This window comes from Epinephelus fuscoguttatus, linkage group LG9 (genome assembly GCF_011397635.1).
Source record: "Epinephelus fuscoguttatus linkage group LG9, E.fuscoguttatus.final_Chr_v1".
NCBI classification, from domain to species: Eukaryota; Metazoa; Chordata; class Actinopteri; order Perciformes; family Serranidae; genus Epinephelus; species Epinephelus fuscoguttatus.
Window position 1 is genome coordinate 6,617,857 of NC_064760.1, and position 17,110 is coordinate 6,634,966.

Here is a 17,110-nt window from a genome sequence, read left to right on the forward strand (position 1 = left end):
CTGTGTTATGTGACTTTCTGAAGGCAACTTTTAAGGGTTTATTGCAGCACTGGTGGCCTGTTTGATATCGCTGTTACAGTGAACCCCTACCTGAGAGCGTCTCTCCGAGTACAGTAGAAGCACCACAGTGTTTTAACACTTCACAATATCTCTACAGAGATTAGAGACGTGGCTATCCAAGCATTGTGTGGCAGTGTTCGGCAGTGAAGAAGCCGGTTACATACAGACAGAGATCAGCTGTGCTACAGTAAGTCTTCAGTTAAACATGTAGCTGCAGGGTCGACTTCAGACCAGCAGGAGTGACAGGCGGCGACACGGAGCTCAGCTGGTGATTCATATTTTGGAAAGATGTAAATGAGAAGGATGTTGAAAGCAGTGATTTGTTCTGCGTGTTGAGTAACTGAGTGACTAACTGTGGTTTCACTCTATAAGTAACATCATCGACAAGTCACTGGGAGTCCTCTCTGTTCTCACAGAGGCTGAGCAAACAGGGACACGCTGATGTATAAGCGGTCATCTGGCCGGTCAGCTCAGAAATATTCATCAATGGATGCCCACAATAGGAATGGTTTCAGTGTGTCCTCATTTCAGTTATTGTTTTGCTAATGACACACTCACTGATTAATATTAGTGCCCAGACCTGGCCTAAAAAATAGTGACCCCGGTTTCCTGTGATGTTTTCAAACTCAACACTACAAATGGATTCTCAGATGCATCACAATTCTCTCTTACAAGATTACATCTTGATGCAGAAAGTCAATAACTGGACATTTAAAACCAAATTCTCACCATTATGATCGTCCGTAACAATTTTGTACGACCTGGCTGAGCGTTCCTCACAGTTGAACCAATCAGTGGGTGAAACGTTAACAGATGTAAACCTGTGCGTCAAATTTTCTTCCATTATCTTTTATTAATACCATAAGTTAGAACATAAACATATCGGTTTATTTTAATTATGGATCATTAAAAATATGTTTTAAAAGTAGCAAGTAGTCATTCTGAGAGAAAAATAAATCATGTAAAGACAAAAAGATTTTGATCTATCGAGATGCATCTATAGTTATACTCGCATCGTAGTCCTCGGAATTGCAATCAAATTATCATACGTGCTGAGAGATTCCCACACCTACTCAAAACCAGTAACTTCATCTGGAATCTAATGAGTAATGTCCCCCTCAATTATTAAAATCCCAGTTTTACAGTTGAAGTTTGACGGACTCACTTCAACATCAGTCAACAGTGTCCCCTGCTCAGGTTTTGTAATCTAGGTGAACTTTAAAGTGATAAAAGTGCAGATACACCCATGTATTTCACATGCAGTCATTACCATGTGCTCACAGCTTTAAGAGGAACTGGAAGTACTGCCCTGTGGTTGTACGTCTCCACGCATTAGTCAAGTTTTCTTACAGTTTACATCCATGTCTGTGAAAACATGGATGCTTCACACACATCTTGTCACCAGTAGCACAGAAGATCTATACAATCAGCACAGTTTCAAGATGAGTGTCATCACTTCAGTATCTAATGGCCAGAAAATTGTTTTATGCAGAATATTATTGTCACAATGAAGTTGACCTTTGACCTTTTTGATACAAAATGTCTTCACTTCATTATTTTATCCTATCAGACATTTGTGTGAAGTTTTGTCATTATTAGAGTATACATTTTTGAGGTCACACTGAACTTGACCGTCAACCTTCAACCACAAAATTCTATTTTGTTCTTCAGTCCAAGTGAATGTTTGTGTCGAATTTATAGAAATTCCCTTGAGGTGTTCTTTAGAGATTGCGTTCACGAGAATGAGACGGATGCAAGGTCACACTGACCTTGACCTCTGACCACCGAAATCCAATCAGTTCAGTGTTAACTCCAAGTGAACGTTTGTGCCAAATTGAAGCAACTCCCTCAAGGTATTCTAGAGATATCACATTCACAAGACTGAGACAGATGAGGTCACACAGACCTGGACCTTTGACCTATGACCACCAAAAACTTATCAGTTCATCATTGAGTCCAAGGGAACGTTTGAGCCAAATTTGAATTCCCTCAAGCAGTTAATGAAATATCACGTTCACAAGAATGGGATGGACGTACGTCTGAATAGACGGACAACCTGTCAACCTGTTGAAAAATATAGCCTGGGTTTTGCCTCTCAGGCTACATACACTCTGCTCTCACTGTCTGACGCAGCATGACGCAGACACTGGTTAAAAACTCAAGCCCTCATTCTTATGTTTTTCGGGATTTACAGCTGATGTGTAATCATAAAGGTGCGGACACACCAAACCGACATCAAAAAACTAGCGGCGATGAAAGCCAACTGTTGCGTTGTCTATGTCGCCTCACGTCGTCCTGCGTCAGTTGAATTTGAACACACTACAAAGACTACATCCAACGGCCAAGTAGCACGTACGTTCTGCGCCTGCGTGAGAGAGCGGAGTGAGAAAGTGGTACATCCTGTCAGCCGAGGGGTTTCCTATCTGTGCAGCCGAGCACCGCAGCACCTCCACGGACTATTACATCCAGACAGTCCCAGTGTTTCCTCTGCAGGCTCCGCTAGCCACTCCCAGCTAGCTCTGGTTTGTTATTCAGGTTAAAGTGGGAAGAAGCAGCGGGTCTGTCGGGCAGCTGAGTGAAGTGGAGCCTGAGGAGGAAGCACCGGTTAGCCCCGGTTTCACTACAGGCAGATTCACTCGCTACAGGGGCAAGGAAATAAAACCTGAACAGCCAATCAGTGATCTCTCTCACCGACAAGCTCTGCTGCTGATTCAACATGCTCAATCGGCTGAAAAGCCGCAAACGCCAAAGTCCCGACAGTGTGGGACACACCGCAAAAACTAGGGTGACAGACGCTCACTGACAGCCCGACTTTGGTCGACAGCTGACCGTCAGCTTGGTGTGTCAGGGCCTTAAAATCTAGAACTGAAGATCAATCAAAGCAACAGAAGAACTCTTTCTCCTTCTTCACGCACCATTTTTAACTCATGTTACTGTGGCCTGTTGTTGAAGATGCTTTATCTCCTTTTAATAAACGTAACAACACACACTCCTCCATCACTAAGCTGTCAGCTAACATAAAGCAATGACAATAAAAGTACAGACATATTACTTCAAGTTTTTCACAGAACTGCACTAAAAACTTAAAAATGAAAGGTAGAAAAACAAGAGCAACCACTACAAGCTTCTCCTTTGTGATGAAACATCAGATCATTTTTTAATTATATTTGAATTAAATACAAGATATTGACAACATATCACATTCTATCCCCACTGATCTCAGGTCAGTGAGTGAAATAAATGATCACAGAGTTAGAAAAGCCTTAAAATGTCATGTCAATAGATGTTTGGTAAATGTTAGTTTATTATGACTCCTGCACTCTTTAGAGAAATCGCTGCTGACGTGTTAACTGACAGACTTTTTAATGAGGTGGCTCCTACAGAGAGTTTCTGTCCATCGGCTATCAGGAGTAACTCTGAAAACAACAAGACATTCAAAGAGAATGTGTGAGCTGCGTTTTTAACACAACTTTTCTTTTGATGAACCTCGACAGCCCTCTGGTATCCGCTCAGCTGTCTGCCTCCACTCACGCTCTCAGTCATATTTGCATTAAAGATACCTTTATGTCAGCCCATATATTAATCATATTTGATGTTTTTACCCTACCTACTCTGAACATAACTGCTCCTGCCTCCACCATCCATCAAATCAAATCCACTACCAACAGTTTGTGTTCAGCGTACCAGGCAGCTGCGGCGGCTCAGCGACCAGCCTGCTTTAACGAGGAGATAAAATCTACAACTGCTACGATGGTGCTGCTCCAGGCTTTTTCTTGTCTAGTAAAGACACAGTAACTGAGTGACCAGCTGTGCTGATTAAACAACAGGCAGACAGCTACAGCACAAAATCATCAGATGTGAAATAACAGCCAGCTAACAGTCAGATAATGGCTGGTTGTGGCTGCTGAGTGAGACACAGAGACAGCTGACGTCCGTCATTTAGAGGCTGCGGGCTGTTCTGAGTCCTCAGACTGCTGAAACTCTGACAGACTCAACTCTGGGCTCTCAGACAGATGTGACGGAGATGAAAAGAGAAACAGAGATGTTATAATCAGACAAGAGGCTCCATTGTCCAGATTTTAAGAACTAAAAAACTTTGATGGTGCATTTAACCATCTCGTGAATTTATAAAACAACTTCATAACCGCAGTATGTCAGAAAAATAACCGAGTTATTTGTTTCAGGCATTTTTTTAAGCAGTAATCACAAATATTCACAGTTCTCGTTCATAATTGGGGAGATTTGCACTTTTTTTTTGTCTCTTAAAATAATAAATTGAATATCTTTGGGGGTTTTTTCTGACAGATATATTTTTTGGACAAAAACAAATGTATACCCCGGGTTACCCTCATCTAACCTCTGTCAACCATCTTCACTCAAAGTTACGCAAATATAATAATTAATATTAATTTTCCGTGACTGCTTATCCTGTTACTGTACGTCCAAACCACAAGCTAGCAAAGTGGCAAAGTCTCTCGCGGACGCCCAAGAAGCACGACTATCAAAAATATTTGTGGCAGCTTTGGTCGCTCATCATGTCAATCATTCGAACATTCGATCACAAAGCGGACTACTGGCTTGAAAGCAGCGTAGTTGCTGCTTGCAGTTGTCCAGTCAAAAAGCTCATAGTTGGCCTACACAATGTTATGTTTGGTCAATGAAAACAGAAAACGTAGGTCATCCCATTCAAACCAAGCAAGGAAGACTTGCATGCTACGTCGCAACATTAGCCTGCTGTTCTCTCCTCTATTACGAACATTACACACTTTAAAACTCACCAGACCAACCAACTACCTCCGCGACGCGGTCCCAAGCCTCATTCTTTTTATTTTGGTCTCTGTAACTGAACAGCAACACATTATAAAGGACTGAGGGGGCACCAAGGCAAGTAATCAGCTTCTCTATATCTATTGTCAGAACAAATGTGCTGTCGGAACCAAAGTTACATAGCTTATTCTCTGGGACCCGCTTCATCGAAGCACGTCAGCATTCTGACTGGTTGCCGTCGAGCCACGTCAGAGCTCATTACAATAAAGTTAGACGAGTTTTCACTCCCCTCCGGAGCCGCTCCGGTCGCTTTTGTCGCCCAAGACGCGCGGATGACGACCAGGACGACCAGGTCGCCCAAGTTGCCGGGCTCTCATTGAAAATTAATGATTTCCGCCGTTTTGGGAGCTCTGGTCGCTTTTGGTGTGAACGTACAGTAAGGGGTCGCGGGGGGGCTGGAGCCTATCCCAACTGACACTGGGTGAGAGGCAGGGTTCACCCACCAGACTATCACAGGGCTGACACATAGAGACAGACAACCATTCACACTCACATTCACACCTACGGACAATTTAGAGTCACCAACTCCTCTCTGCAGCTCCTGTTGAGGATCTACAAGGATTTACACCCCTGCGTGACTGCTGGAGGCTGTGCAGCCATTGGTCACCATCAGATCCAAATTCTGCTAATAATGATAATTTGTAAAATTTCCTATAGAGACAGAGTGCAATGCGACATAATCTGAAAGCCACGCCCCCAAAGGGCCAAATCAATAAATTAGTTCAAGTTGATTAAATGTATCACTCCACACTGACGCCCCCCAACATTTTTTAGGTCTATTTTTGTCGCAATTCTTGAAGCATGATCTGCGTAGACAGCTGCTAATCACAAACACATCCCACTGTGCATGTGTTCTTAACTTATTCGCCATATCTTGATTGATCAGCTCCCAGTCTGTGTGTGAGCTTGTTTCCACTCCAGGCATATTTCCCTCACTCGCTACAGCAGACGGGGAAATAAAACCAACGAATCAACACATATAATACTGTTGATTTCTTCCTATGGAGCTGACATAAAAACTGTTTTGGTTCAGTAGGTTTCTGCTGTCAGTCAGCCTGGTGAAGGCAGGTTAGCTCTGTCCACACAGCTCTCCAGGGACTGCTGCTGACAGACAGCTGAGACGTATATAGAAGAGGGAGTCAGTGTGGACTGGATGACAGGACGCTCGCTGCCCAGTAAGAAAACACAACAGGAGTTCTCAGGGAATTTCACACTGTTACGCTGCCTTGCTGTTCAGTATAAATGTACAATCGTGAAATGGGGGTAGAGTCGTCTCGCCTTTATGCTGGCATCAGAGTTAGTAACAGTGCGGTTTGTTTTAAGGGAAAGCTGGTAGGACGGGATCATGGGCGACAAAGGTGTGACATTACGATGAGGTGTTATGCGTGCCACCCACTGCAGAAGACTTAAAAAGTAGCTGTTAGCAGCTAACTCAATGAAGAAAAACAGCAGCCGAAAATGTCGACAAATTGGGAAAACAATGAGGTCCAGGAGCTCCTTACCCTCCACAAGATCAGCAGCCATATAACAGGGACTGTAAATGTTTGTTATTGCGATGTTATGCCATTGTTATTGTTTATAAAGCCCTGCTGATGGGTATGTTAAATGTCACACTAGAGCCCCACCCGGCTGTGTTACATGTCAAGCCTGTCATGCCTCTTATGCTTCCAGGATGCCTGCATGCTGTCTACAATCCCCCACTGAAGCGATATGATGCCACCGTGTTTGGTTCTGTGTGAAAATGCAAAGGTGTCATAAAGAAGGAACTTCGTAACAACCCTACAGCACGATCTCTGTGTCAAAGGGCTGAAGAGACATGTGGAAACCAGACGGTATGTTTCTTACCCCTAATACCGCCATGCGTCGACTGTGGATGGTGCAGCGGCCACGTCTCTTCCTGCGGTTGTGCGGCCGTCAGTGTTAGCTCCTCATCATGAAGAGCCTCTCATCAGAGCCTGAGACAGAGAAGAAAAGCAAGTGCCAAAGGTGTTAGGAGGATTTAATCTGAGATCTCATCGATGCTGTGACATTTAGAAAGTTGGACACTTAAATTGGAAACTTGGAAACTTTCTAGCCTTAAACAGTTCTGCTTTAAAGGAACAGTTGATCATTTCAGAAAACAGGCTCAATATTTATTTGATTTATTCTTATTTAAAAGGGACCATGTACAGTTCAAAACATAAATGTTATCATGATGCACCGTACCGAACTGCAGCTTAGAGCTAATTCACAACTGTAGTCTCTTAAGGTGGATTTATACTTGTGCATCAGGTCTATGCAGAGCCGACACATGTGGCCTACATCGTTGTGAGCATTTATACTTGTGTGGTGGTGTGTCTGTGTCACTCTGCAGTTACACCTCCAAAACACTAGTCAGTGGTGGGGTTTCTGTGTAGTGCTGTAAAACACACATTAAACATGGCTTAACAGAGACAATTTCAAACACAAGTACACAAATCAGCTTCACTGTAACTCACAGTAAACACTTGTCTTTATCTGGACACATTTTCCTCACAAATACAACATGCTAACGTTATTAGCACAAGCCTATGGCATTTTACATTGTATAAATTAGCCTAGCAGCAAGCAGACTTTCCCTCTACTCATATGAAGCTAGGGACAAAAGCAATTTAACAAAAGTAACATTACAAAATTCAGCTCCATTACAACTCACAAGGTTCACTGACAAAACAACTGTCTAATACTAAACACGTTTTCCAAACAAATACAACATGCTAACGTTATTAGCACAAGCCTATGACATTTTACATTGTATAAATTAGCCTAGCAGCTAGCGGACTTTTCCTCTTCTCATATGAAGCCAGGGACAACAGCAACATTTAACAAAGGTAAAGTTACAAAATTCGGCTCCATTACAACTCACAAGGTTCACTGACAAAACAACTGTCTTATACTAAACACGTTTTCCAAACAAATATAACATGCTAATGATAAGAGCACAAGCCTATGGCATTTTACATTGTATAAATTAGCCTAGCAACTAGTGGAGATTTCCTCTGCTCATATGAAGCCAGGATAAATCACACACAGGACTTAAAATGCTATTTTTGTGGAGGCTTTATTGTCTTCACAATTTACTGTATTATTATCTGTGAAATTAAAGTCAATAAAAGCTTTGTTTCCACTGAGGGAAATGGTTTCAGCTTACAGAAATAGACAGGAGGTCTGCGTCGCCATGACTTGTAGTTACATTTCTGGGGATGTGCACATCAGGCTACACGTAAGTTATGGCGTCGATTCGATGCAGAAGTATAAAACCTGCTTCAGCAGGTCAGAACAAAGACCCAGCCAGTAATACAATATAAAGTTGTACTCACACACAAATAAGAACACAAGACAAAAAGTACAATACAAAGCTACACACAACAACACATCCCAAGTGAATGTTTGTCATATTAAAAACAAGTCATAAAGTCCAGATTTGAAGGTCACTGCGTTCAGAGCTGAGCATCTTTTCACTGTATTTGCTTTGTTACTCAGCGTTAGATGAGACAAATCAATACCACTCTCATGTCTGTTTGTTCAATATGAAGCCTGCAGCAGCCAGTTAGCTTAGCTTAGCACAAAGACACAACTGACCTGGCTCTGTACAAGATCTACCAACTAGCAGCACATCCAGAGCTCATCATTTAACACGCTAATTTAGTTGGTTGATCAGTACAAAAGCTGAAGAGTGAAGACGACAACAAGCTACTCCTTAAATCAAAGGCTCTTAATTTGGTGATGTTTTACCGAGCAACCAAAGAAAAGAAAACTACCTTGAGAGAGTCAAACTGCAATGGAAACTCTAAGGAATAAATACTTCACTGTACCACCCACACCATTTGATTGACGAGCCAAATACCACAGCTATGAATGCGTGCCAGGAGCGAACAAACGAAAAGGAGATGATCTCATGTACTACCACTTAAACACACCAGTTTAATACTGTCCAGTGTTCCTGAAAGTTGCAGTCGTCCTCCACAGAGGGCAACTGATTTCCGTCCTACAGCCGGGCAGCAGTGACTCGTCCTGCCATCACTTCGTGTGATTCATTGCTTAATTGTAGGAGTCCGACCACTCCAGTCACGATGGGAGAGGGAACGCCAGGCGAACACCCACCACTGTTTCATCCTCCTCCAAACACACATACACGGTTTAAAAAGAAAACAGCCTTTAAAGTCTCTGGTGACAACAGTAAGTCTGCCAGCCTGCCTCCGTCTGCTCATCAGACCGTGAAATTAGCCCAGTTAGTCGACAGAGATGAAATGTGGCGCGGGGCGGCTGAGGACACACACACACTGTACCGCTGCCTATTAGAGAGCTGCCACGCACAGAGGAGCCTCACACAGATGTTATCGTCACATGATGCCCGGCGACTCCTCTGTGATGTAATGTTTTATATGTGCCTTGTTGGGGGTTGAGTAGAGTTCGTGTTCACACCGAGGAAACTCATGAGGGTTTCCTCTTTTTGTTTGGTTTGCTCAGACAGGTGTGAAAGCGTAAACCTGTCTGCGCTGACAACATCAAACACCAGAATGTTGAGGGATGTGGGGATCAGAAATCAGACACTGACATTATAGATAAAGTTGACGTTTGATTTGAAATGCTTTGGAATCATCCTAGATCTGAATTTGTCGAAAAATAAATTGTTATAAAGGTGGCTGGTACTTCAAATTTAACCTGGCTAATTTTAGGCATATAAAAGCATTGCTTACAACAGAGACATCCAACCTCTTTATGCATGCAATGACCTTCTCCCACATAACATACTGTTCCACAAGCTGGTCACAAGCGAGCACGACAACTCTGAAACCAATTAAATCCACTTACAGACACTGGAAATGCTTCACCACTGCCACATGGTACAAAAGTACAGTTCGATAGTTTAAAACATTTTGCAGATGCTTGCCTCATCTTAAAGGTCCTGACACACCAAGCTGACAGCTGGCTGTTGGTCAGCGTTTGTTGCCCTGGTTGGTGCCGTGTGTCTTGCGCTGTTGCCCCTCGTTGACACCTTTTCTTTGGCTGATGTTTCGGCCACACAAGATAGAAGTGAGGAAAGTAAACAAAGAGTTTAAGTAAGAGGAAGTGAGACCAAGACAAACTTGTTCCATAGGGTCAGATTGTTTTCCCTGAGCCATTGAGCTCTTTGGCTTTGGTTTGTCACTCTTCCCTGGCGCATGATAAACATGCTCTGTTCTTTCAACATTGAATGGTGTTAAATTTGCTAGCTGGCTAACTACTGGCCAAGACTCAGTGCCGTCAGTTAAGCAAGCAGGGGCCTTTGTCGCCACTAGTTCTCTGAAGTCGGTTTGGTGTGTCTGCACCTTTATGAAACAGGCAATGAGGCAACACAACACTCCACAACATGCCATGGTCATTAATCTGCTGCTATACCAGCCTCCATTTGTCTGGTTTTAGACTTTCCACCAGATGTAGAGATTTGTTCCCATTCAGCCACAAGAGCATTAGTGAGGTCTAAATTGGGAGAATCATTCCTTTGTGGAGCTGGTTTTGTGCCAAACACAAACTGCTTCACCAAAGCTGGAATACCTACTGCCATCTACTTGATCAATGAATCAACAGGTTATTTTCTCAGTGATTCAAATAGCAGTTTGTCTATAAAATGGCAGCAAATACTTTTAAATGCCCTGAGTGAAAATTTCAGCGTCCTTATTTTATTCAACCAACAGTCTAAAAACAGGAAGACATTCACTTTACTCTCATATATTACAAAGAAACACATAAAATCCTCACATTTCAGAAGCTGGAACCATAAAATATTTGATTCCTTGGTTTAGATATTTTTAAGTAAAAATGCCAAATAGTTGACAGTTGACGATTGTTTAGTCAACAAACTGTTGCATCAAGATACCCCCTGAAACTAAATGTCATGTCCACAAGGATGAGACTAATGCAAGGTCACAATGACCTTGACCTTTGACTAACAAATTCTAATTGGTTAATTTGAATGAATGAATGAATGAATGAATGAATGAATGAATGAAATTATTTCAGTACATTTCAATAATCAATGTAACTGAAAGGGTGTAGGTAGAAGCTTAAGCTTATAATTTCAGAGTCGAAGTGAACGTTTTAGCAAAATCTGAAGAAATTCCCTCGAGGCGTTCATGAGAATTAGACTGATGTGAGGTCACAGTGACCTTTACCTTTGACCAACAAAAGCTAATCAGTTCATCATTGAGTCCAAGGGGACATCCGTGCCAAATTTGAAGAAATTCCTTCAAGGCGTTCATGAGATACCACGTTTACAAGACTGAGTCGGATACAAGGTCACGCTGTCCTCGATTTTTGACCACCAAAATCTAATCAGTTAATCACTAAGTCAAAGTGGTAATTTGTGCCAAATTTGAAAAAAATCCCAAAAGGTGTTGTTGAAATATCGCATTCACAAGAATGAGACAGACAAAGTCAGTGGCCTTGACCTTTGACCTTTGACCACCAAAATCTTATGAGTTCATCATTTAGTCCCAGCGGACGTTTGTGCCAAATTTGAAAAATTCCCTCAGGGCCATTATCAGGTATTGCCTTCATGGAAATGGGACTGATGGATGGAAAACCCAAAAACATAATGCCTCCGGCTACGGCTGCCGCTGGTGCGGAGACATTAAAAAAGGACAGTGGTGTCCACATACTTTTGGCCATGTAGCGCACTCCATGTGGATTTTGTTTGCAAGCTCTGGATCACAGTACAGCCCTACATAAGCCAAATATTCAAATGTGTTGACTCTGCACTCTGGTTTCTTTGTTATTTGGACGTGGTCAAAATAAAATCCCATCAGACAGTCAGATGTCTGATGGGATGCAGATCTTTGCTGCAGAGAACAGAAACAAACAGAACAAACTTTTCAAAAGCAGCGATGGTGGAAACAGTGATCTTGAACCGCTGCTGGACAACTAGAGGGATAATACTGCAGGCAAAATGTATAATGCCAGAGGCAAAACTATCACAGATAACACATTAAAGATGACAAACCAGCTCTGAGTTCAGCTCAGTGCAGACTGAGGCTGCTGCATTCAGGGTCACGTCAGGACACCAGCTCTGTGAACGCCAGCAAATTAGACAGACTGTCTGCATCCACTGCTTTATGCTTTCCCATCATACTGGAGACACTGTTATCTCTGTTAACAGATATTAACAATGTCCACATGCTTCTGGTCATGTAGTGTCTGTATTTGGACAACATCTAAACGAAATAACAGCAGACATTCAGACTGCAGATCTTTGCTACTGAAAGACGTTTGTTCAGTTTCTGCCCTCTGCAGCAGCAGCAGCAGCAGCAGCAGCAGTGATGGCTGTTGTAGTGATCCTGAACCACCGGAGGGATAACACTGGAGGCAAAAATATATACAAAGGATAAAACATAAAAGATGACAAACCACCTCCGAGTTCAGCTCAGTTTAGTTCAGACTGAGGCTGCTGCATTCAGGGTCATTTCAGGACACCAGCTTTGTGAACGTCACAGAAATATATTAAATAGACAGCCTGCATCCACGGCAACACACAGCCTGCTCTCACCATCATACTTTAACACAGTTATTTCAGTTAACAGTCAGATATTAGGGACGTCCTGATAGTTGAGTGGTTAAGACGCGTTTAAGTCTATCAGTTAACCACCTCTTATTTCCTGCCTGTCTCAACTGTCAGCACTTTAATGGAGACAAACACGGCACAATATAGCAGACATTAGGACAGCAGCCTGAACCAAAGTGTCTACGGGTATCAGACACTTACAATTAATGCTCTTAAAACCTTATAGAGATATTTTTGAACCAAATTTGAGTGTGGTTTTTGGATAAATCAGCTTTTTTCTTATTCAAACAAAGTTTGAAAAGTTTAAAGGTGTATAAAGCCCCATTTCCACCAAACACTTTCAGTATGGTACCTTTAGAACCAACAGTAACCCTTCAGACATGGTACCTAGACCCTCGATTTGTTTAGTGCAGGCATGTCCAAAGTCTGGCCCCTGGACAAATTGTGGCCCGCAGACCAATTTTAATCGGCCCTTGGCTTGACTTTCAAAATATACCATATATGGCCCTTTACACAATAATGGTTAATCACTTCGCATTTTTACTCTTTACCTCACAATGATAGGACTATCATACAGTTTGTAGACAGGCATCAAGTAGTAATAGTTCATTAAAAGATAAAATGGTTGCATTTGTCAGACTTCTTTTTGGCTTGTTTTTTTTAAACCCATTTGATGCGAGAATCAGTTGGCCCCCAGGTATTTTCACGTTGTCTTATCTGGCCCTCATTCAAAAAAGTTTGGACTACCCTGGTTTAGCGTTTCCACCACAAACAGTTCTCTTCAATGTGGGCAGGGTTGTTGTCACTCACTGCTCCGTCCAGCACTCACTGTATTTCCTCTCTTATCAGTCTGCACCTGGTTTATCGTCCACAGAACGAGGCTGCGCGCCAACATTTTCAGAACAAAATAAAACAGGCTGCAGTGAGAGTCTCTCTCCATGGGATATTTGAAAATAGCGGCTTTGTGCATTTAGTCCTTCTCAGGCAAGCTCAGGGGTTTAGTGTTGCTGTAGCCCACAGGAATGACATGTACATCGTGTAAAGTGTACGTCATATAAAAACCAAAGTGATGGTCAAAGTTGTCACGGTGAAATTTAAGGTGTGCTGATGGATTCATGTCATCAACTCATGCATTGAGTAACATTACAAGTTAACGTTCCACCTTAAAAGTCACCAGCAGTCGGCCCAGTGAATGAAGTTATTTTTTCTCAGACTCCAGCTGCTGTGAGAGGCAGCAACACATCCTTTCATTTTATAGTTACAGTTTACTAATAAAACTCTCCACAGTATGAACAGTGGTTACATGAGCCTCAAAACCAGACACAACTCAACCCTGAGCGGAGTGACCGTTCTCTACTGACCAATCAGACTGCAGTGTTCACAGCTCCACCTTTTAGTACCAGATCTGTGTGCTAGGTACCCCAACAGAGGGGGGACCAAACATGGGGACGATATGGAACGGTTCCATTGGTACCATCCACAACTTTTTACAATGAAAACAGAAAAGCGTACCAAACTGAGCCGTACCGTACTGCTCGGTGGAAATGGGGCTAATGTGGTCTAGAGGCAGGTTTTATGGAGGAATGGGATAATCACAGTGAGTTAGGTTGATCTACATTTTGTCAACAGCAGGGTTTCCCGTACATTATTTGTGGCAGCCTGCCACGATTAAAACATCTGCCACCACACTACACTCTCATTCTTTGGAAAACACTACAACAGTACATCAAGTATGAAGCAAAAACACAGTATTTAGTTTAGTGGTAGATTTAAAGATTTCTAGCGTCAGAAATAGGAGCTGCCACCCAGAAGAGCTTGTTTCATTTTGACAAAAGAAATGAAAAGATGGATCAATTAAATTAGATTAAAATGTTTGCGGCAAATTTAACAAACAAATTTAACAGACAAATTTAAATTTACTTAAGGCTATTTACCTGCAGATACCCTGTATTAAAGACAAACGTTACTGCTGTGAATCTGAGATCTTAAAATAAGAAAAGTCCACCTTATAGCTTGTGGAACATAAAACCACACAAACATTTGTTTCTTTATTTTCTCAGGGAGGAAAAGGCAATAACTTCTGTTGTCTCTCACATCCACCCGTGAATAATGTTCCTACATTTATGTGACTGCTCAGAAACCAGAAGCTTATTTACACTCTTTATTTGCTGCAATCACCGAGGGCCATACTATACATTATTTCCACGTATCTATCATCAAGGGTCACATAAACACCAGCTGAGAAGAAGCAGGTTATACTTTAATACTGTGGCTGTCTGGCTGTTTATCTACTGCACCTGACACTGTCTGACTCTGTAAACATCACTGGCTGACAGTAAAGTTTAAAAAGGGTTGCGTGATTTGCAAGACAGATGTGAAATTAACCTTCATTGCTGTGTTTATGGCTCAGGTCTGCTCTCTGTTCCCTGTTAAATGACTGCACTGGAATTTAAAGCTGAATGTCAGATATTCGTCTCAGAGGCAGCAGCACAGAGACATTTACCACAGCTGTCAAAGTCCTGCACAATATGGACACAAAGGTACAGTTTACACAGTTTACAGCATCTATCTATCTATCTATCTATCTATCACTTGTTCTGTCCTAAACCCAAATGATTTTCATTTTACAGACGGCAGATGACAAAATAAAGCAGCAAATATTCATATCTGAGAAGGTGCAACAAGAGAATTTGAAACATTTATGCCTTTTAAAAATGCCTCAAAACAATTTACTGATTATTAAAATTGTTGCCAATTAATTTTCTGTCGGCCGGCCAATTAATTGACTTATTACTGCAGTTCTTAAATCAGTTATATCCAAAAAATAACAAGGGAAAAAGACATTTAAACACCAGTCCACATTAAGAAATCATATCTCTTACTATGAGGAGCTCCAGCAGACTCGTACATTCAGTAACACCAGATGAGAGTGAAGATGCCTGACGGACTGATGCTGTTACAGTGTGGTGAACTGTAACCGTAGTGATTCACAATGAAACTGTGGGTTCATGATCACGCATCCTCCCACTGAAACCTGTCAAACAGCAACTGCTTCCCACAAACCCACTGACTGCATTCACACCACGGGCATGTTCAGAAACCAGTCACTCTGGTTTTATCAATCACGTTTCACAACTGACAACAACCGCAAATATCAAACCACAGCTGATCAGGAGCAGGGTTCATATTTAGACTCATTTCATTCAATGAACGGCTCCAAGAAACATCAGGAATTTGTCTTGAAAACTTAAGATAATAAATGTTTATAGACAGCTAGCTCTACATCATGTACTGTGTGCCTTGAGTATTTACGCATTAGAGGTATTTACGGTGGCATGTTTGCTTGAATGTCTGGTATCTCGTCACTGTCAGCAGCAGAGGTTGCAGCTTGCTCATCCTCCACCCGGGTGGTCCCGGCCCCAATGATACTTTCATCTCTTTCAACCTCTAATAATCCTTTAAATAAGACAAATATAAGAAGAAACAAATAATTTTGTAGTTAAACTGCTCACATCGTTGCCATGATGGGGTCACAATGAGATGTGGCTTCATTTCGACTCTGTGTAGATGAGCACGCTACGCTGTAGTCTGACATGCACCTCCCCAGAAATGTAACTAAAAGTTATGGCCATGCAGACCTCCTGTTTAGTTTTGTAAAATGAAAACTATTTCCTTTAGCAGAAACAAAGCTTTCATCTTTTTTGTTCCACAGATCAAAAAATAAAAATAAATTGTGAGGACATTGAAGCCCCCACAAAATAGTATTTCAAGTCCTGTGTGTGTGATTTATCTCAGCTTCATATGGGCAGAGGAAAAGGCTGCTAAGCTAATTTATACAATGGGAAATGACACAGGCTTATGCTAATAATGTTAGCATGTTCTCTATGTGGGGAAAATGTGTCTAGTACAAAGCCCTGTACATACTCTGCAAGAACAGAGAAATGTGTTCTTTTTCTCGAGGTGGCAAGAACAAGAACAGTTCATTCTGGCCAGGACATTTTGTACTTCACGAGAAACTCGAGTGCTGCATACGTCACACGCGCTAAGCATCGTGGGAATCTGACAGATCAACAACAACAATGGCGGAGATGGCAGCTTTTGAGTTGATGGAGGAGGAAGATTTGTTACTATTGCCGATTGCCGAGGAGGTGGGAAAAAAGGAATGAATGTAGGTGGCATGTTCGACCATTCAGTACGACCAGAGTTGAGCAGGGCGAGTACAGAGTGTTGGTTCAACAGATGCGGGAGACGGACTTCTCTTATTTCAGGATGTCGGCCAGTCCTTTTGACGACCTTGTCCGTTGGATCACGCCGTTAATTCAGCATGCACCCACACAAAGTCTGTAACAACGCCCACTTCAAGTTTCTGACCAATCTCACAATAGTTCTCGGACACCACGTGAGAAAAAAGTTCTGCCCAGAAGACGTGTCAAGAACAAACTGCAAGAACTCCCAAAGTATGTAAAGACTATGTAAATGCCTTAAGACAACTGACTGATCCCAAGTCCTGCCCCCCTTAGTTTCTGTTAAAGCTCCAGTAGGCAACATTGTTTTGGTATAATTGAGTAAAAATTTTATAATATCCTCTAAGTATAATGTAAATCAAGTGGTTTGAGACAAACAATAGGTTTCTGCACCTCACCATGGATCTGTGTTCAGCCTCTA

At 42.1% G+C, this 17,110-nt stretch overlaps 1 protein-coding gene across 2 annotated transcripts in view; it reads right to left on the reverse strand.

The window, feature by feature from the left end:
- LOC125894873 (polycomb group RING finger protein 3) overlaps positions 1-17,110 on the reverse strand; it is a 100,442-nt gene that overhangs the window by 53,808 nt on the left and 29,524 nt on the right. For both annotated transcript variants that reach the window (XM_049586526.1, XM_049586525.1), the window contains exon 2: positions 6,733-6,842. In XM_049586526.1, the coding sequence (XP_049442483.1) occupies positions 6,733-6,747 (15 nt within the window). In that variant the 5' untranslated portion in view covers positions 6,748-6,842. The remainder of the gene's footprint in view (positions 1-6,732; positions 6,843-17,110) is intronic.